The sequence below is a fragment of the Rhopalosiphum maidis genome, chromosome 2, assembly GCF_003676215.2.
Source record: "Rhopalosiphum maidis isolate BTI-1 chromosome 2, ASM367621v3, whole genome shotgun sequence".
Taxonomy (NCBI): Eukaryota; Metazoa; Arthropoda; class Insecta; order Hemiptera; family Aphididae; genus Rhopalosiphum; species Rhopalosiphum maidis.
The window spans coordinates 61,503,234-61,525,358 of record NC_040878.1 but is presented as its reverse complement, the minus strand read 5'-3'; the positions used below and the strand labels follow the sequence as shown (position 1 = coordinate 61,525,358).

Sequence of the window (22,125 nt, the reverse complement as noted above, 5' to 3'; positions counted from 1 at the left end):
TAAAAAATAAAATAATCTTGGATAAAAAATTGTCAAAGATGAAAAACAAATACAAAATAAACGTTTCATCGTTGAATTTATTGGTATATTTAATTCAAACTTTGTACTGAGAAAGCTACGTATGTTTTTCAACAGGCTAAAGACAAATTATTTCTTACAAATTCTTAGCTCTACGTATTATAATTACCTATTACGGCATCCTTCGTTCAGGAAGTAAATGTCTTTGACAAGCAACGAAAAGAACGGTATGACAACCCTCTGCCGCTGATCAGTGGCGCCGGCGCTCCTCCACAGAGCCGCTTTGAGCGTCGATCGGTAGCTACTGAAATTGGAAGACGGGTCCATGTACTGTTCCAGTATAGTAAATTTAGCGGACTGTTGCACCTTGTGCCACTAAATGCGATAAAACGAAAATAATTTATACAATTGTACTACAATTTAAAGGGCGGCGAGCTCGTGTTATCACACGGCTAATAATGTAATATCAATTATTTGTATTACCGTCTTTTTGAGCCTGCTTATTGGCGACATGTTTAGCCCTGCAATGATGGCCATAAGTGAATTAAAGTTTCCCACGTTAAAACACTCCCGGGCTGTTTCAATCCAGAACTCGATGGTTTTTACACGTTGCTTTTTTTTCGAATGCTGAAACACAAGAACGATGACGCAAATATGTCAATAAGAATAATAACAATATATGACATTAAAATAAAAAAAATATTAAATAACCGAATTATTAGGATATAGAAAATAAGGTAAGCTATAGAATTATTATAAAGCTTACCTTGCATATTTCAGATGCTACTAAGTAGCTGAGCCGGTTGAACCAGTGGACATACGACTCGAGATTTTTTGTCTTTTTCATGTCTTTGAAAGAAGAATCAATGTGCGGACTGTCCTTAGCGAACGCCTGCACAAATTCTTCAGGCCCAATGAACGAAAGCCTTTCAAGCTCGACGAGAGTGAGCTGTTGGCCAAGCAACGACGCGCTGGAACACACCTCCATCGTGTCTGTCTGTAATCACATTTCAAAAATGAAACATTATAGTTAAAAAATAAAATAATAATAAAAACTGAAACAACAGTTAGCGCAGGTCGACTAGTGTTAAAAGTGTTTTTAAAAGTTTTAGGGTTGGAAATACGATAAAAGGGTATTCGAATGATACAAAATTAGTATTTTTGAAAACAGCGAGTAGACCGTTTAGACAAAGATTGTTTGACTGTATTATTTGCACGCACAGCATAGCGTATTTTTATATTATATTATTATTATTATTACCATAATTTAGTTCTATATTTTCAAGTCTGATATGCCCCAAAATCGATATTATTATATAGATATGAGTTAGATGTCGGGGTCGTTAATTTTTCATTGCAGCGTCTGCGCGTGACATGTGAATTCCGACAGTGTGATGATCACCTGCAATTGTATATAGCGAATTTTCGGGCGCTTATATAAAAAGCGGTTTTCGCACTGGCCGCGCTGGCAATCAATGATCGGCTGCGAATCGATCAGACAAGAGCAGACAGAGAGAAAAAGAGAGAGGAAGATGGAGCGAGTCGAATTTAAAGAAAGATGTGTATATGAATATATTATATATATATATATATATATATATATATATATATATAGAAAGAGAGAGAGAGAGAAGAAGAGTTTTTAGTTCACGGGCGACATCCCATAATACATCACCGTCAAACTTTTGTGCGTATAGCGAAACACGCATCACACACTATTATAGATGAACACGTTCAACGTGCATATACGCGAGTTTACGACCGCGGACGAAAATAAAACGAAAAAAAAAAAAAATGAATAATGCCCAATCGGTCGTCGAGTACGCTATTTATATTGCGTTTTTCTTTTACTATTTTTTTCTCGCCTTCCGCGTCGAGATTTATATTTCCGACGATATTATTTCTGTCCTCTTCCTACTCGTCTCTCCCTCACAAACGTCGCCGATCACGAGTGCGATTTTTTATTTGCTAACTTTTTTTTCACCGGTCCAGACCAAACTCACAAATTGAACTAAACGCGAAATCCATATTTAAAACCACGATAAGCATAAAGACGCACCACTGAAGCGTCTACCGTCTATATAGGAAACCCGAAGGTCATCACTATGTAGTAGTTAAAATTGAATATACGCATCCACGTAGTAAATGCAAAACTAATTTATCGCGATAAATAATAATTATATTACCTAATTATACAAGGAAATAATTTAAAATCGATATGAGGAATATTTCTTGTCGATCGGACTGTGCACAAATGCACTGAAAACGATATCGATGTTATATTACCTATATAGATAAATTTGAAAGAGATATCGAAAAATAGTGGAATATACTGAATACAGGTTCATTTTGATTGGGAATAATCGCGTAAACGCGCACGGATACCGGTCCGTCGGGAATCACGTGTATGATATCCTTATCGTATACACGTGAAAAATATTTTTTTGCATCGCAAAGAAACGGTTCTAGAAAAAATTTGATACGTATTATTGTAATGTACACAAAGATAATAATATAGTCATACAAGAAACGTCAGCGATAAATAATATTCTAAATTGTCACGGGAGACGTTATGAATACAGTTGGTGTACTTAAAAGTTCAAGGAAATGTTATATGTTTTCTCATTTCAGAGCTCCTAAAGTAATGTATAATATATAATGTACGGATAATTTAACGTTTGATATAAAAGGTCATGTAGGTATACATTTCCCCGGGGCACAGGCCAATATCAGAAAAAAATATAAAATTATGCATGTGAACTGCTATGCGCGGTCACCAGAATTCACTGGATAAAAATGACACGCGTCAGTTATTATTCATATACTTCGTTACGGATACATTCATAATAATATGCATTGTATAATGTATATATATTATAATAAGTGTGTTCATTAAAAACCTATAAAAAAAAAAACCGCGTCATTTATAATAATATGTTCAACTATTTATGATATTGTCGGAATAACTAGAATCACGAAATATTGCAAACATATTGCAATTCGTGGAGACAAGTTGACGAGGCGTTCCATTTTCAAGAAAAAAATATATTATTTACGCCATTGAACTCACGCGTAAACATTTATTTTTAGCAATATACGTAGACATTTATTAGAACTAATGTGATTATACGGTACTTTCATAAGAGGTTATAATAATAATTATTTTTTATTAAGCGATAATCGAATAGTAAAACTACGATAACACGGCACCTTGGATAGGCAATTCAGCTACATATCTCATTTTTTCGATACAAAGCGAATGACTGATCACTAGACTACATAATATTTTATGTCGTGTATACGCTATAGACTCGGCTGATATTTGAAATTCTACCACCAAACTTCCACTCAAAGCCCTTAGCAGTTCAAGTTTGTTAACAATCCACCAACGTGACTTCTAACGTCATTCAATCATCGTCAAAAACTATGTACACTCAAATCAAAGTTTGCACTACTTTAGTATTTTATATATTATAAATAAAAATGATGTCGGATTGTATAATGCATTAATCGAGAAAAATAAGAAAGATATCGAATAAAAAAAAGGGTAATAAGCAGTAATTTACAATGACATTGTTTAAAGATAAAGAGTATAATTCGTTATTCATTTAAAACATATTCTTGGTTATTCGTTAATACGTATTTTTTTTTGTACATAATATTATCGTAAATATTCAACAAAAATAAAATGTTTTGTGAAAATAAACTAACAATTATTTAATTTAACTTAAAAATCATCAATAGAATATAGCACGTGTTTTGTTTGAGACGTTAATAAGTTTTTGTGTTTTGTGAACTTTCAATTGAAAATATTGGATAGTTTCATAACACCAATCATATAACTTCTGTGAACAGATTCATCAGTCTTAAGAACGTTTTCCTCTACTCGTGTAGTTCAAAAAAATAAAAACAAAGTAATGTTGAATGTAAATGTTCTACGAAGTGAGAGATCAAACGAATATAATTTTCCTATACGTAAAATAAGTTAATATACGTATTTTGATAATCAATTCACTTTTAAAATATTAAATTATAAAATATTTTATACGTTATTATTATTAGAACAGAAAACTATCAAATATATAATTATATTTATTTATTTACCAGTCTGCTTAAAGTATACATTAAATATTTTGAAAAACATACACAAATACATCTGATAATGGTTCTTTACAATTTTAATTATATTTTATATGTTAAGAAACATTTTTTATGCATCTTTAATAAACTTTAGATAGAAAAATTATAAAATTGAAAAATAAATTATATTGATTATTTAAAGTATGTGTACTTTTTTTTTTTTAAATGGTAAATTTTACAAAATAATTTTAAGCTTAGTAGATACAAAAATCAACATAAATGTTAATTGAAAAAAACCTTTAAATTAGCCTTTAAATTTCAATATTATTTGATAAATATAACATGAAAACAAAATTGGTTTAATACAGGAAAGTAAGTTAAAACTTGCATTAAATTATAAAATTTATTAAACTAAGAAACATTTTCCTGGGACTACGTATAGGTAGTAAACTTTTTACGTCAGATATAAGAATATAAAAATAATAATTTAAATACTGAAAATCACAAAATTAAATAAAAATAAAAACTAAGATTGGTTAAAATTGCTATGAGCGAAGGCGCCTTTTTTGTATCAACATTATATCATATAGTATCAAAGAAATATAATACTTTTCCAGGAACTTATTTTATTATTTACGTACGTGTATATTTGGGATAGGTATACTTAAAAATATCTTCATTATTATGGGTAGTAGTACGTTTACTATCTATCTGAACAGAAAAATATACAATCCGTTTTTAAGACGTGTTTAGATTATAATTAATAGAAAATTGTTAAAATCCAAGAAACTGTGTACATCACTACTTGGTATATAATGTGTATTTGTTTTTATCGTTGTACTAAATATCCTTAAAAGTAATTAGGAAGTTAAAAATTTTAGATCCGAGGTTTAGAAGTTTAATCGGATATAAATAATTCTACCTTTCGAACAATATACTAAATAACCAGCTTGTAATATTCAAAATATTAAATTAATAAATAAACTATGTGAATAATTTTTTTTAATGCAGTATTATATTATTTGGGAAATTGATTGGAAATATATTTTTTCAGAACTATGTCTTGGTGCGTCCCAAATAAAAATCTAATAGTATATCAATAGTATTATGTATAGTGGCGAACGGCCGTCAAGATAACTCACGATTAATCGACTTGTACGTAACTATTTTTGGCACCTATTTTGGGCGAGTAAAATAAAAACAAAAAACAATTTATATATATAGTGTTATAATGCTATAAAATATCTACCGAAAACTAAAAATACAAAAACTACAACTAACATCGTATACAATACAAAGTCTAATGTTTAAATATAAATAATCTAACTGTTGTATAATCTGTTATGTAAATATGATTACTTATTATTTATTTGGTTGTAGTAGTATCGCCTTGCCATAATAACGACTCTGTGATGTTATATGGCCAAATAAAAAAATGTAAATTTGATCAGTCTTAAATTTTAAATATTAAAGTCGACGAATATGTTTTGTTAAATCGGGTCATTCAAATGGTGCGTGTATTATTCGAATTGAAAAAACTAGATACTATATATAATTAGTATATATATATGAATTCGTGTGTCAATATTTATCAAAAACTATTGTTTATTATTGTGTAGATATTAAATTAAATTAAAAAAACAAATATTAATTATTTTCAAGTGCTTAGATTTTTTGTTGGGTACAGAATTCCTCAACATCTTGAACAAGTATTTTTCGTCAGATAAATACGTCAGATATTCGATTTCTCCCGGTTCGGTAATATAACAATACCTATATATTGTGACTTACCGCTATTTTTTATGATATCATACTGCAGACAGCGGCGCATCCGAGTGATAGTTTTTCCGAATAAATTGTAAACCGTATACCAAGAACGCTCATTGAACTCTTGAGTGCTTATTTCTAATTATGTTATTCGAGTAATTATTAATGCTCCGACTTCGCAATTATTCTTGTCATACAAAATTGTGTAAATAGATCGTATACAAATCAATTGTATAGTATCTATCAGCTGCAGTCCCATATTTAAATTCTTATAAATTATAATAAATGTATTATATTGATCGAATATTTGATTTCGACTGGTGTACGTCGATGTTTTCGTAGAAATTTTATAAACATATTAAAATATAAAATTCAAATGCGTTTATTTCGCAAACGTGTATTGGTACTATGTTAAAGAGATATTTAGTATACGTCTCCTTTAATAGCACGAAGAAATTTTTATATTCTTCTAAATCATGCACATCAAGAAAATATATCGCCGTCGAAATTATATTGCGTATACGCTATTATTATACGCAAATACAAAGGTGGTGTAGGTGATGTCAGCGACTGTTGTGGTGTCGGTGTAGACTTAGACAATATTATTATACTGTTGTTATAATAGCGGTTCGTGGGCCATTAATTTAAAACACCATTGAACAGATGCCGCGTTCGAGCGGCGAAGGTTGTAAAAATATATTAGTCTAATAATTTTCAATGAAACTTAAAAACAAAAGCTATTCCGAAAAATGCAAACAGATAATATATAAATTATGTGTGTGTGTTAGTGTTTGTAAGACTAACGCGTTTATTTCGACTTGACATGCGAACCACAGTTTTACGGTGGTTTTCTATACACACACATATATATATATATATATATATATATATATATGTGTGTATATGAGTGTGTGCGTGTGTATTTGCGGAGGATGGAAAAAAATTAAAAACTTTTACACTGTAGTGTCTGCGGTGGGCGGAGGATTTGCCACCACTTTATTGTCTGTCACTATATTATTCCGGTGCTGTAGACTAAATATTGAAATTGCAGTTTAACTACTTCTTCGAATCCTCTTCCTGTTATACTTCTTTCAACTCATCCTCGAATCGTCGTCTCAGTTTATGCCAACTTTCGCGGTATATAATATCTCTTAAAATTTTTCATGATTTCTTTTACTTTAGAGATCGCTTGCAGTTATTTTCATTAATTTTTAAATATTTATCACCAATATTATATCATAGAACTACGGCGTGGTGATTATTTTAAACTGAGTGGGTCGGCATCTCGAATAATATATTTTTGTATATCATATAATATTATACAAGTTGTTGTTTTTAAGTTTTAAAAACTATGAAGATATTTTCCTGAATATGAAATTTAAAAAATGGCTCGACGTTTAAAAATGCAAAACCATAAGTACGATATTTTGTTACAGCGGAAGAAAGGTAAGTTATAGGTTTTTATTATAAGCCGTAATTATAATAATATGATATAATCTATTCATTCTTCATGCACAGGTAGGAAATAGAATCTTACCGGTTATTCGCGAGTTTAAAAATCACACTAAATGTCATACACACATATAATATATTTATATACTTATCTGATGATTATGCTAATAATAATATTATAATTATTCGGTACCTATACTACGTGACGGTTCCGCTCACGTTATTGTTTGCTTTCCGTCGTTTTTCATCCCTTTTTGGGTCGCAACCGCACGACCGCTACAGCGATAACATCATCACATAAATATATTATACAATACAATAACAATAATCGCGTGTCCTGCACGTACCACATCTCTACAACCGTCGCCTACGGACTATTTATCATATAGTTTTCATAATTTATACACCCTACACAAAATGTAATAATTTATAGAATAATAGACTCTGAAATATAATAATAATTATCGAAGCTCGCGCCCAAAACTGTCGGTCTACAGAATGATTATGAAAAAAAAAAAGAAAAGAAAAAACGATGAGAATAATATAACAATTATTTTATGTCTATCTCTCTCTCGACGGACCGCTATACCGAACGGGCGTTAATAATAATAATGCGTGTAAACCCTCCTTTTTACAGGCAAGTTTCCGGTTCATTAATATCGCGGGCGTAGCGCACGTCAGTACTTATATATATTAAACACAGGCGCGTGCACTACCTGCCCACCTATCGATCCAGAGATAAGTCTCGCTGTCGTTACTTATATTTTAATGATAATTAAACACAAACACACGGGTTTTTTTTTTATTAAATTTTTTCTTTTTTTGTAACGCAATTTTGCGCTTTGGCACTTTATCGCAATTCTCCGTTTGAGTTATTAATTGCGTTTTTCAGTAGACCTTTACTGCGATGGTGTGCGTTTAGCGATTTTACGACACAGCTAAGTTATTGGTAATAACACGTCAACACAATACGATACGATACGTGAATATACGAATACGATATTATACAATTACATCATATGATACACTACTGTCGATATTTGTATTATTAAAATCTTCATATAATGAATCACAATAAACGGTGAAAAGTCCAATATTTTTATTTAGTTTATTAATTACTTCAAATCACTAAATGTTTTTTAAAAAGTTCTTAATTTTCGATAAATATTAATAAACAAAAAAAAATATATTTTCTGTATTAGTTATCTGAATTATTACCAATGTTGTTAAGTACAGCAACCATGTTTTATTGTATACAATTATAATTTTTTTTGAACTAATTGGCATCAAGTGATATTTTTAAGAATTTTTAATTTTCGTTGGGAAAACGAAAGCACTTACTGGTAATGTTATTAGCGATCATATTATTATTCTGGTATATAATAGCAAAAAACATTGTATCTGCAAAATTCATGTTTAGTTTAATAAAAATTATAGGAATTTTTAATCTTTGTGTATCATTAGTTTTGGTTTTTTATTAATGTAAAATGTTCAAAGTAGTATTTTTATACGTGATTACTTTAAAAAAAAAAAAAAAATGCAGTTATAAAATTGTAATTTTTTCCTGGATTGTAATTAAATTATTTAATCATATTATCAGAATCCATGGTGAATATTAGATTAATTTCAATGAGATTAGTTTACAGCTAAATACATTATAATACTAATGAATAATTATAATGAAAATATTACATAAATTATGATATAAAAAATATCAAAATAAAATATTATAGCTGTAAGATATAAAAGGATGTATAGTTATAGGAGGGTTATTATTAAAGTTATAGTTTTATTTAACAAGTTGTACAATGTACATATAATTTTAATAGTTAACTACCAAATAAATAGTCCCATATTCAGGATGAAGCAGATGGTTGTTAAAATATGTACTTATTGTTGTTTTTAGTGTTTCTAATATCGGATCTGTATTTTTACGTTATTGTAATTATGATTTTTTTATATTTTATTTGTTATTATCGTCGGTAACAAATTATTTTAATTAGTAATTAACTAAGTGTTTGTAAATAGGCTTTTACTCATTTATTATACCTATAAATGAATACACATATTACCATTGTTTCTCTCGAAAACCTGCAGTTTCCGTAAACCTACTTTGCTACCAATGTAATGTATGTGATACTATTACTGATTTGTTTTCGATTAAGAAACCACTCACTCTAACGTGTTGTAACTTTATTTTTATTTTTACACTAGGAACTTTTGAAAGCTGCAAGGTGTCAAATAACTATGAAGATTTTTCGCGTAAAATAATGAAGAAGTTTAAAACTCGTTTCAGAGGCTCAACAGATTTGAAAATGAATTTTTGATTACAAAAATATGTATATTTCGTGACGGACATTGTTTTTTCTCTCGAAAAGCATAGTAATAATTTAAACTTCTTTAACTATATTATGCAAAAACATAAAATATTATAAAATAATCAAACCACATTCTTAAATATTTTTATTGTTATCCATTTATGCTAATTTATATGCTATAGTAACATGATAATTTAAAAATATTCGTAATATATGATACGACGATGTGTTTCATTGTTGTCATCAGCATATAAATATTAAAATATTAATGAATTAATGTGTGTTGAAAAACAATGACAATAAAAAAAAAAGGAACCCATTCACTTGTTACCTACAGAAAATCTTCAATGTACAAAAATGGAAATATATAAAACGTAATATAATACAAAACCGTCTTGACTAACTTCATGGAAATTAATCGATAAAAACCTAAGAGACAATTACTGTTTAAATACTTAAGACGAGTCCCGTGATTATTAAAATATATACTGTGGACAATTTAAATGACTATCGAACGAGATTGTAACAGACAATAAAGAGTGAACTCACTTGGGAGTTGTGACCGTTAGGCGAGCGGTCGGATAGTCAGTGAGCCAACAAGTCCCGCTGGTGAACATATACTGTGTTATTGTTTTATTAAATTATAAAATATAGCTATACGATGCAATGTTTATGCGTACAAGTTGTGTTTATAAAGATCCTACGGTAGGCACATAAAAACGATCTGCGGTAAAAAGAAATATTGATTACATATATTTGGGTTAAAAATGTAATATTCTTAAGTTATTATGTAAAAATAAATACGAAATAATTGTTAAATAACACGTTTTCGTCATTTAACTTTATAAATAGTAACTAAGGTCAGTTGTGCATATAACTATGTCAAAGATACAGATAAAAAAACATTGAAATTTGTTCAAATACAGAATGTTCAATATTTTATTTATTTTTATATACTTAATGAAGAAAGTCACACGCACGTTATATACATTATATCCGATACGCTGTTATATTAAATATTACTTTATATAATTATTTTAAAAATTGTATCATTATAATACAAATAATAAACTACTCTACACTTCTACACATCAAATTTTATCATATATAATCTATGGACCAAATGGTTTAACCAATATAATTTTTATATAATTATTTTTACATTTTATAATTTTTGGCCAATTGTAATAAAACTAGTTACATAGATGCATAGAAGGACATTATGATTGATTTCATATTACATCGGTAGATTTGTCTCTATAAATTATTAACTAACATTTTTTACAGAATTCGTCCATTTGTTTAGTCATTATTTTATTAAATTCCGAGCGAAAAGTTTTATGAAATTAAATACAATTCGTTATTCCTGGATAGAAGTACAAACATTAATTATCTTGATGGAATATGATAAATGTGTACATAATATTATGCTTAATATTGAATAAATGCAAATAAGTTTTTAATTCCTAGAAACTATATAGGAATACGGAGAAGACATTTATCTTTACATAGTCAATATAATTTATCTTCAAAAAAAAAAAAATACACAACATTATTTCATAAAAATATAAGTAGCCTCATTCTAGCTAGATCAACAGCTCTAAATAAAAATAAATTAAAAACAAAGTATCACATCAGCAGTATCTGTCACTGTATTTTCTGCTCCACAAGTAAATATAATATAAATATATATCGTATCTGAAAACACGAGTTGCGCAAGATACTTTGAAGTACAACGCACGAAGCATAATTAATATTATCATCAATCGTTAAGAGTCATTAATTATATTCTCACGCGTGATTGTGACAAACCTATTAAGTTTCGGATAATCGTTGTGTAATTACACAAACCATAATATGCGCGTTTATGCCGATGGTATAAATTATGGAAAGTTAAACTTGAATTCCACGAAATTGAATGTCGCTTAAAACGCTATCATAATAACGGTACACGCATACATTAAATAATAATAATAATAATAAAGTACTTACTACTTTCATAAATCGATCATTATTATAATTGATCATCAGTTTTATACTCTCGAAAACCAAAATATAGACAAGTTGATCATTTTGATTATCTAATTTAAGTAGTTGCGTTAATGTAACAACTAAGCTAAAATATAAGTTAATTCCCAAAATTTCACACATTTCTATCTATGATACCTAGAAAGTAATTAGTTAACAAAATTAATAACTTAAATTAAAAATTAGATTTTTTTAGTTAACAAATAAATTTAGAAACATACTTGTCCAAAATCGTCTAACTAATTAATACCCAGCTTTGCGAAAATTACGGTTTATACAAGTTTAAACCATTAACATTGTAAGACCTTTACTATACAGTTAAAATATATATGACGCTTGTATGGTATTATATTTCAATTGGACAACAGAGAGCGGAAAATATTTAATTTAAGCTTGCAGTTGTAGGTCATTCGGGTACATATTAAACCGTGGAGAAAACGTATAAAGAAAATATAGTTTGAAAAATTCAAGAAATTCGAAGAAAAAATACTAATAAAAAATCTCGAAACTGCGTATCATATATATGAACCTACGAAGCAGGTATATAAATCCACTGTACGTATTAGATTTGGATTATACTTGTGAACTCTTGCCAAGTTATGTGTATTATAGCGCGATTTATATTTCCGATCACTGACGCAGCGAAAATACTCAGGGTACGTCCTTATTATACCAACTCGATATAAAATTATATACTATATACAGAGTGTAATCTACAAAGCATGCTTGCCCCCTACCATGTTTCCCTTCTTATCGTGAAATCATTCAAATTTTGATTTTTGAAAATGTTTTCATTGAGAACCGTACTATAAAATATTTAGAATTTTGACATAATTTAATATTCTTATGATGATATAATTTTTCACGAAAAAGAACCATTCTATTAATTTGTAAATTATGTAGAAAATAATCGTTAGAATTTAAATTTCCGAATTTCCGATTAACAATTTACATAAAAAAATAGGTAGTTCTCACTTGAAAAAAGAAATTTGTATTGCCTAAATATTATAAGCACGTTTAAGGTCTAAGGATATAAAAATGTTATGATATAAAGAGTAATCAATAATCAGAAATTGAATAAATGCATTATTAAACAACAAAAGCGGGGTAATGAGTATGTAAACCATCTCGTTTAAAACGTTAATTTATTTAAAATTTTATTTCAGAGGAGTAATATTACAATATGCATGGTTGGTTGAAATTACACAAAACTTAATTTGATCGGATTTATTAATTTTTTTCGATTGTATGAAAACGATTAGTTTATACTTATTTGTTGTTGATGTTTACAGATAGCTTTAAATTTGACCGAATGCAATCAAATACATGCACTGATGCATTTATCGTGATTCGTGGAATCATAGATATCCAAAACTAATGTGTACTGGTCTACATATATAAATATTTAAACGATGCAATTAAACACCATACAACGATCGATGTGGAATAACACAATAACATTCAAAAGCGTTGTTGAAAATAAATCCATGTTATCATTAAAGTGATGTGTAAATATCATAAATATCTGATACTATATTAAATTATAAACGTCAATAGTAGTTACGTGATATTATATAGTCTGAAATGTGCATATTTTATAGTTGTATTAAAACGCACAATATGGACATTAAAAGAGCTGATCGCTTTTAATTGATGGTATTCACATTCCAATGGGGATATAATCATAAATTATATTTAATAATAATGACTAAAAGAATTTTTTTTTTAATTTTTACATTTTGATCTAAAAGTGGTATTTCGAGTAAAAGTATAATGTGTAGATAACTGATAGACATATATAATAGTATAACAATATAGTATTGTTAATTATTATATATTAAACACTAGGTAATGTGAAAAAAAAATTTAAACGAAGGTAAAAACTTAAATCAGAGTTAAAATCTGTTATTATTTTATATTAAAAATCTAAATATAATATTATTATATTATAATAAATAAGTTAATAAAACTAAAAATCTTGTAAATATATATATAAACATGCTTTTCGAGAACGCATAAAATATCTAGTTTAAACAGTATAAGAGTTAAAAATAGATCATATTTTCGGGTATAAAATGTGCGCATACAGGCATGCATACATAATGACGTGTGTGCGTGAGCCACGAGACATTATACACAACCAACCCTGGATTTAACAGCGAACATCATTCAGATTGTAGGTAATTATAAACGCGCGTGACATGTATACGGATAAATATCACAACGCGATCGGTTTGAGGATCTATAAGTACCGCAAGGTAAACGAGAAGTGTAATTTGCAGCGACTCGGGAGTGATATAAACATGTAGATATATATCTAGTGATTCTAGCGTAACACACACGTAAGCATGCGGCAAACGATAATATATTAATACAAATAAGCATCGTATCGTTTGTAATATTATAATAAACGCATATTAACCTACAACACTCGGCGTTCGCTATTTCACGCTGGGTGCCAGAGGGTCGAGTGCTTATAGGTAACACCTCGTGGTGAACACTATAACGAAACGCATAAATACTTAGTACAAAGCATGCGACGTTTACTGCCGTGCGTATACGGAACCTATTGACTCTCTTAACTACCAATTTTAACTTTAGTGGTGATTACAGTGGACATAACTGGCGAGGTTATAATAGTGTATAGAGCAGTGGTAGTTAGCAGAAAAACTTTATATGGAAGACAATACACAAAATTTATCAGTAAAATCATTTTTTTTCGCACGCGAATTCGGCTAGTGGATTTGTTGGAAATGTATCCAAGTCAAAGTTACGGACCAAGTGCACGATACTGCTGGGCTTTAATTTTAAACCGAATTATTATTTATTATGAATAAATTAAATCAAATGTATAGGAAGCCAACACAGAGATAGAGAGAAAGAAAAAGAAACCAAAGAAATTACGAACACTTAGTGCCCTTCGAGTATGGATGGTAATTGATAATATACCATATCAATCATCGAGACAATATAAACATTTATATAGTAATGGTCGAGCGTTAAAAAAAAATAAAAACATCAATTCGATTTAATTATTATTAATACGCCTTGCGAACTTACAAGAGTAGAATCTAGAGTAGTGGATGCTACACTTTTTTTGTATACAATTATACATGACTTATTTGTGAAAAAATATATTGATGAGCAACACTCACCGGTGACAGGGCATCAGCGGATCCAACTGTGGTATCAGTGCCAGTCTGCTGCAGGAAAGTCTCGTACTTGTCGAGAGCTGTGAGCCGGTGCAACAGCGTCTGCAACATCGCAGAAACCTGGTGCCGGACAGCTGGTTCGACGGACACGCATTGATGTGTGATCTCTCGGACGTGCGCCATGACCCGTTCATCACGGAAGTCGTACGGAAACTTGTCCGTCCACTCGGCCAACAGTTGCACCAACCGGGGCACGAATCGCGACAACTGATCCTGTAGGAGAGGAAAAAAACTTAATTAAACAGTGTTATACAACTATTATTTATTCAAAGATTAATTTTAATAAATTTGGTCTAATTAATTGATTTAAATCAAATGTCCGAAGTGTGAGTATGGTCACAGATTTGTATTTTTTAAATTTAATATATATTTACTGTCAGCTGTTCGATTTGATAATTACGTATATCATATTATGTTTTGAACACACTTTATGTGTATATGTACTTATTCATTAAGAGTTTTTATTCAATATTTAAACTAAAATGATTATTACATATTAAGGTGAGAAGATATTTACGGATATGGAAACATCTCTCTCTTTCTTTTCCACTTTAGAAATATATATACTTTTTACGGTTATTAACAAATTGCAAAAAAATGCTCTTAGTGAAATATTGTATACATATACGCAATGAAACGACGCAGCGATGACTCGTCTGGAATCTCGGTCTATTGCATAAAGCATTCTAAAAGATTTCATTGCTCCCGCTAAAGAGAAGACATTATTTAAGCACACAATATAGCGTGGTATTTAAATTACTCGAGTGCGAGCTTCGTATTATATCATAGTATTGTACATAGAAACGTGACAACAATGCTCTTATATTTGAACGGTAAAAATAAAATGATAATCCTTATTCCTAAATATTATTATAAGTACGGACAATGCATACAATTTTATAATTAGTGAATATTTCAAAAATACGCTAATGCCAGTCTGTATAGCTCGACAACATATATTGCACGTTCGTTTTGTACTAAATCGACAAAATCTTACACGCTTGACAACAGGCAATATATAATATAAAAGTTAATGATATATCTATCAACGGATTCGCTAAGTTACTGTAGAAACATATCGTATAAAACTATTAATATTGATATTTCCGTCAATTTAAAAAAAATACGAAAAATAAAATATCAATAGTATTTTAAACGGATTGATACAAGCTGAAGTAGAAAAGAAATTAAATTAATTTACTTTTTTGTTTATATGGCATCACAGTAATATTCTCTAGCACACGGTTCTTGAATCGGTAAGTATAATAAAATAAATACCATGTGAATATATTTATTTATTTGTAATTATAAATAAATCATGAACGCAAAACCAAAAACTATATTGAATTGTGATTCATTGGAGTAGAAACTTCATTTTGCACGTATTGTGGAACCATTGTATATTAATTTATGTCATAATTTTAAACTGACACGCGCGAATAAGCGAAATTATCAAATAATAACGATTCAATATTTGTATGGTATATTATTATTAATAATTCGTGTCATTGTAGTGTTCGTAATACATAGAAAATGCGTTTCGTTCGAAATTGAAAATTTTTATGTTATTCTTATTTTACGTTGAACAACTGTTTAATATCGCGACATTATTTACCTCAACAGATTAGAGAACATAATAAATGTATTAATATGCATTCGAGTAAGACATTCGTGTTTTTAAAACAGGTCAAGAAATCTTACAATGAGAAAGGTATTATTATTATTATTATTTTAAATAATAATTTAATGGAAAATTGCAACCAACCACCTATACCTGAATTGCATATTCAGGACAACGTGTTTAGGCGATTTTACTTATTTTAATGTTATTTAACTAAAAAACATCAAAATTATACATTAGACAATAATCTATTATTACGAGATAACGAATGGGCTACATAAAAAATAAATATTAATCAAGAAATAATAATTAAGCAAAGACTTAAGTTTATAAATATAATAAATTCCATAAATTTAAAATTCACAAATTTCAATAACTATTTGAACATAGAATTTTTTAACATACCAAATGATTTAGATGATATTTGTATTGAATTAAAATTAAAATTATGCTATAAAAAAATAGTTAATACAATTAAGCATACAATGCACGATTAAAAATTAAATTATTAAATCATATCTAAGATTTCAGCTATTCTATTTTATTAATTATAAACTATTATTATTATAGTATTTAATCCCGCATTATATTATCATAAAAATAGTTTAATGATTTGATGAATGTCTGTGACATGTTAACGTTTATGAATTTAAAACTATAGACAGCATTAATCCATATACACTTCATAATCATAGAGTTTATACACCTGTCGAAACAACAAATATAACTAACATACAGATTCACTTAGAATATTTGAGTATGTATATATTGCACGATACATACTAATTAAATATTTATAATTATTATACGTACCTTGTGGAGAGGGTTTAGAGCGGCCGATACTTGATCACCGAGCCTTTGCTGTGCATGACACACAGCCACGACTTTAGCGAGCAGTTCGTGAGGTTTCACGAATAGCCGGGAGCTGAGAATGAACGCGAATAGATAAGCTTGGTCCGGGTAATAATCTGTGGTGGGAACCAAGTGCTGAATAAGACTGGATAACGGGCCGGATAACAGAATGCCGTCTCTGTAGACCAGAGTCTGAAAAATATAAAAACAAAAACAAAATCAGTAATAGAGTTTGATCAATATTATTACTATATGCGTATAACGAGGTATTGTATCGTGGGATAAATTACCAACTTATACACTCCCGTTTTTTCTCTTCAATAATGAATTTATTCAAATCCTGATTTAGGAACTTTTAATAGTGTACTTTGGGACTATATTTGTAAGCATCACAATTTTTTAAACCGTTTTAATAGTGCCCTGTAGCGAAACAAGATTTTTTTTTTTAATGAGAAAAATATTTTTTGAAAATGTTGAAGAAGCCTAAATCGAAATTTGCCCGTCTTGTTTCCGAGTTTTTAAAATTAAATTGTAAATATATATACCAAATATAATAACCCTTGGAAATGGATTTAATGTAAAAATATGTTTAATTTTGGATCTAATACTTAAAATACTTTAAATATACTTTAATTTTTATTATCTAATTATCCTTATTACAGAAAGTTAATAACTCAAAACTACTTGTTTGAATTTTTATGTGGATACAATAAAAATCAACTGACTAATGTTTCACAGTATTAAAAGCGTTTTTTCGTTTCAATAATAAATATGGAACACTACAGGACACTCTTTAAATTGTTTAAAGAACTCTAATGATTTTAATAATTTTTTTTTTTTTTAGTTCACTTAAAATGCATACAAAATTGGAATTACTGTTATTTTATTATAAATGACAAAATGAGGATAACCATATTCGACGAATCACGTAATATATTATATTATATTTAATGCTTATTAGTATTAGGTATACTATGAAAGATCGTCTGAATTCCTCGTCAATACAAAATCAATTTCGACATGATTTCAACGAAAACATAGTGACGCAGAAGTTTGGCAATGACCGCGGTTAACAAACTATGTACATCAGTTTTATACACGTCCGATCGAGCATAAAGCTGCGATAATATGTTCAAACGTGCGTTACGACTTTATGCGGATATAATATTGGTAATAAACTTTAGACCACGGTCAAAGCTAACGGTTAGGTTATTACCGTGGTTGGGGTTAAGTTTAGGTTATCAGATAATAATATTTTCTACTTTTTAATTAGAAATTCGTACATTTATTTACAGTTTGCCAGTTTCTTGTCGCTTACGGTATGTTTGTGTTACTATTGTAATGCGGTCGATTCTAATCGTATTAAACATCATAATGTATTATCGAACGTGTTGTATAAAACATATTTTTATACGTCCAGATTTTTTTTGACTCAACATTATTTATTGTTTTACGTATAAGGATATTTTTTTTCTCTCGAAAAGTCGTCTTAAAATAGCACTAATGCTGTAAAGTAGGTATCCGTGTCAAATATAACGATGCTTTATACGTGTCATTAATAACACGAAGTACTGTATATATATATATATATATATATACGTATATATATATTATAAATAAAAAGCGTGTAATTTATGATATCGCCAGACTTTGCAAAAAATATAAGATATATAATAGCTAAAAAATTCGAAACATGGAGATTGTTAAAAAAGAAACAATTTTAAATAAATGTCACGTTCTGAATATAGACTCCGAAAACAACCGCAAAATGAAATTTTACCACGATTGCCGTTGAAAAATTTTTTTATAAATCATTTTTATGTACCAAGTTTACAAAAAAACGAAAACAACAAATTTCCACATGTCAAATGAAACGTTCTAGTGCGGTTACATAACATATTATACAGCACTGTGCATGAAATATGTATATCTTCAAACATTCACACTTAATTAAATTACACGCTGATGCAATAAATTATAAATAAACAATATGATATAGTTTAATATTCAAAAATCCCTCAGATTTCGTTTACATATGAGAAAAGTTAATTTATTTATAACGCACTTAACCAGTTATAAAGTACAATGCAGTACTGCTGTGCGGATCCAGGACCACGCATCATAATTTTCTATTACAAATTATTTTCTAAAATATCTAACAAACCATGGGTTTTTATTTTAAGCGAAATAGTCAGTGAAACAAATGACTCACTCACAAGTTATATTATAATATAGTAAATTCCATAATAATAATATTCACCGTTGGAAAGTTTTATAATTCGAAGAAAGCGGGAGGAATCGTTATTATACAATATTATGTTAGACGTGTTTACTTGACGTTTTCGAACCAAAACGCAATAAAGTTTAAAACTCATTCAGTTCACTGCAGTTGTAATAGAATTCCTGAAGATTATTTTTTAATATGTAACGCGACAGCAAATGAATATAAAAAAAAAAATCACAAAGTTTTATATCGATCAAGGCCTAGTATAAAATGATCGGAAATGCATGCATTTTGATATATCTTTTGACGATGGGCTGAAAAAACTTGTTAAACAAATCTATAAACAATAATAATATATGAAATATTTATTGAAACACTTATTGTATGGTGCGTAGCGTTACGGTGGTGTATGTAAACAATGATACCGAAGTTTTGATAGTTATTATATTTCAGGGAGGGGAAATATTAAAAATAAATTTATATGCATTTTAAGTTATAAAATTCTATTTTGAACTTTTTTTAAATATTGTAAAATTTAAATATTTTTTTTTTTTTTTAATTAAATACGATTAAATCCTAGTTATATTATATTTAATACGGGTTCGGATTTAAGATTAATTAGAAACATAGTTCTTCAACTTCTTTTAAATATTTGAAAAGCATCTTATCAACTACCATATTACCAACAACATACGTTAAAAAGATACAACGAATAACATAATGACACATTTTTGCTCAACAATATAACGTAAGCCGGGGACGAATCCACGATAGCAGATGCCAAGCATCGCTCCAAGAGTAAAAACCACACACATACATAACTCCAAATTGTTTTCAAGAATTATTTTATCTAATCATTTAACTATATAGGTCATTTAAAAATTAACATGCCTGTGAGGGAAGCTGAAAGAAGTTATACTACTATAAGACGGGTAAAAACTTGGCTTCATTCCAATGGGGTGCAAGTAAACTGACTAACTTAATTATGTTTACTGTGTGTTCATAGAGAAATCAACTATGCCTACTATAAATTAAAGTCTATTACACTAATACTAGTAGAATAATTTATCACTTTGAAAATAATGTAACTATTAAACCATATATTTTTGTAATTTGACAAATGACTCGAATCTTTTGGCGTTTTAAATTTACAAAATAGGTATGCATAAAAAATAATAGACATTTATAATTTTATAATTTCGATTTATTGAATAATGTTCAAGATAAATATTTGTGTAGCGTAGATTCAAATGAATAATGACCCTTCTTCTAGATCTTTGTGCTAAATTTGTCCTTGAAGTAAGACGGTATTGATCGTTTTAAAGTAACATTGTATTTTTTTATGCGTGGATATTTTTGTTTAATCTTCTTTAAACCGAGTTTAAAAACAGTATTTGAAACATAACAGTTGTTAACGACCGTGAGGAATTATTGAAAAATTATTTGAGACTCAAATATATACATAATTTGAACAAACGTCTCCAGTGGCCTTCATAGTTTTCAACGAATGAGGCGGTAAGAAGAACTAAATTTAATCAGAAAAACAAAAATTGAACGGAATTCGAATTGGTTATCAGGAGTGGTATCGCGAAGAATATATACTCGTATATATATATATGTGTATGTAAGTAAGGTGGCCGGTCAGCTGTTCACATGGACATGAATAATGGCCGAAGTGATTCCCAGATTGGACATTATCGTCCGTCGACAATGACGGTGGTGCTTAGAGTTTAAGTAGACCCCCGGATATCCGAGACCCTAGATACTTACTATATACCCGATGACAGTTTTTACGAAAGGTTATAAATGTGTGTGTGTGTGTGTGTGCATGAATGGGCGAGTGTAATTCTCAAGAGTAGCATTTGTCTTCCTTACGTGAGCTTTACATTGGCCACCTAAATAACTGCGAGACATCAGTTACATATATAATATAAATACGGGGTGGTTTTTTTAGATTATACAATTTACTTTCAACAATTTGCAGTTTTATTTCAATTTGCATGATTTATACCTGAATATAATATCATTAGCAATAATTTAAATTCAATTTTTTTTCTATTTTCAGGCACTTAATAAGATTAATTGTGCGTGTTACGCTCAACATGTATATTTTTTATGTACTGCTAAACATCCGTGATCGAAAAAAATTCACCATTTGCAAGTAAAATAGTAAGACGCTATAATTTTCCTAGAATACCAATATTTTATGTTAAGGTATCATCCTGTACAAACGTGAGTATTTGATGGAGCAAAGTGCGGAGTCAACGACGTCAAAACGGGTTAAGTCCTTTGACCGTAAAGCACCGTTAGTCTGTATGTGGCTGGTACTCGTGATGTGAGCTAGTAAATTATATTTCACAAAAGTAAATATCGTCGTCGTCAAGAGACCGCATTAACTGACTAAATACTAGGCCTCAGTTGGGAGCGAGGTCGTGATTAGACGCCGAATTAAATTCACCGATAGATAAACAATGTAGGATGTACATATAATATATTATAATCGTGACGAAATAATTATTAGCTATCGTATAATATGATTATATACATAAAAAT

General features: G+C 29.1%; 1 protein-coding gene across 1 annotated transcript in view; it reads right to left on the bottom strand.

The window, feature by feature from the left end:
* Positions 1-22,125, bottom strand: part of LOC113552274 — a 173,503-nt gene that overhangs the window by 2,782 nt on the left and 148,596 nt on the right. The window contains exons 5-9 of the mRNA XM_026955071.1: positions 17,310-17,540; positions 14,819-15,088; positions 785-1,015; positions 502-645; positions 188-393 (exon numbers count right to left, since the gene is read on the bottom strand). Coding sequence (XP_026810872.1) covers positions 188-393; positions 502-645; positions 785-1,015; positions 14,819-15,088; positions 17,310-17,540 — 1,082 coding nt within the window. The remainder of the gene's footprint in view (positions 1-187; positions 394-501; positions 646-784; positions 1,016-14,818; positions 15,089-17,309; positions 17,541-22,125) is intronic.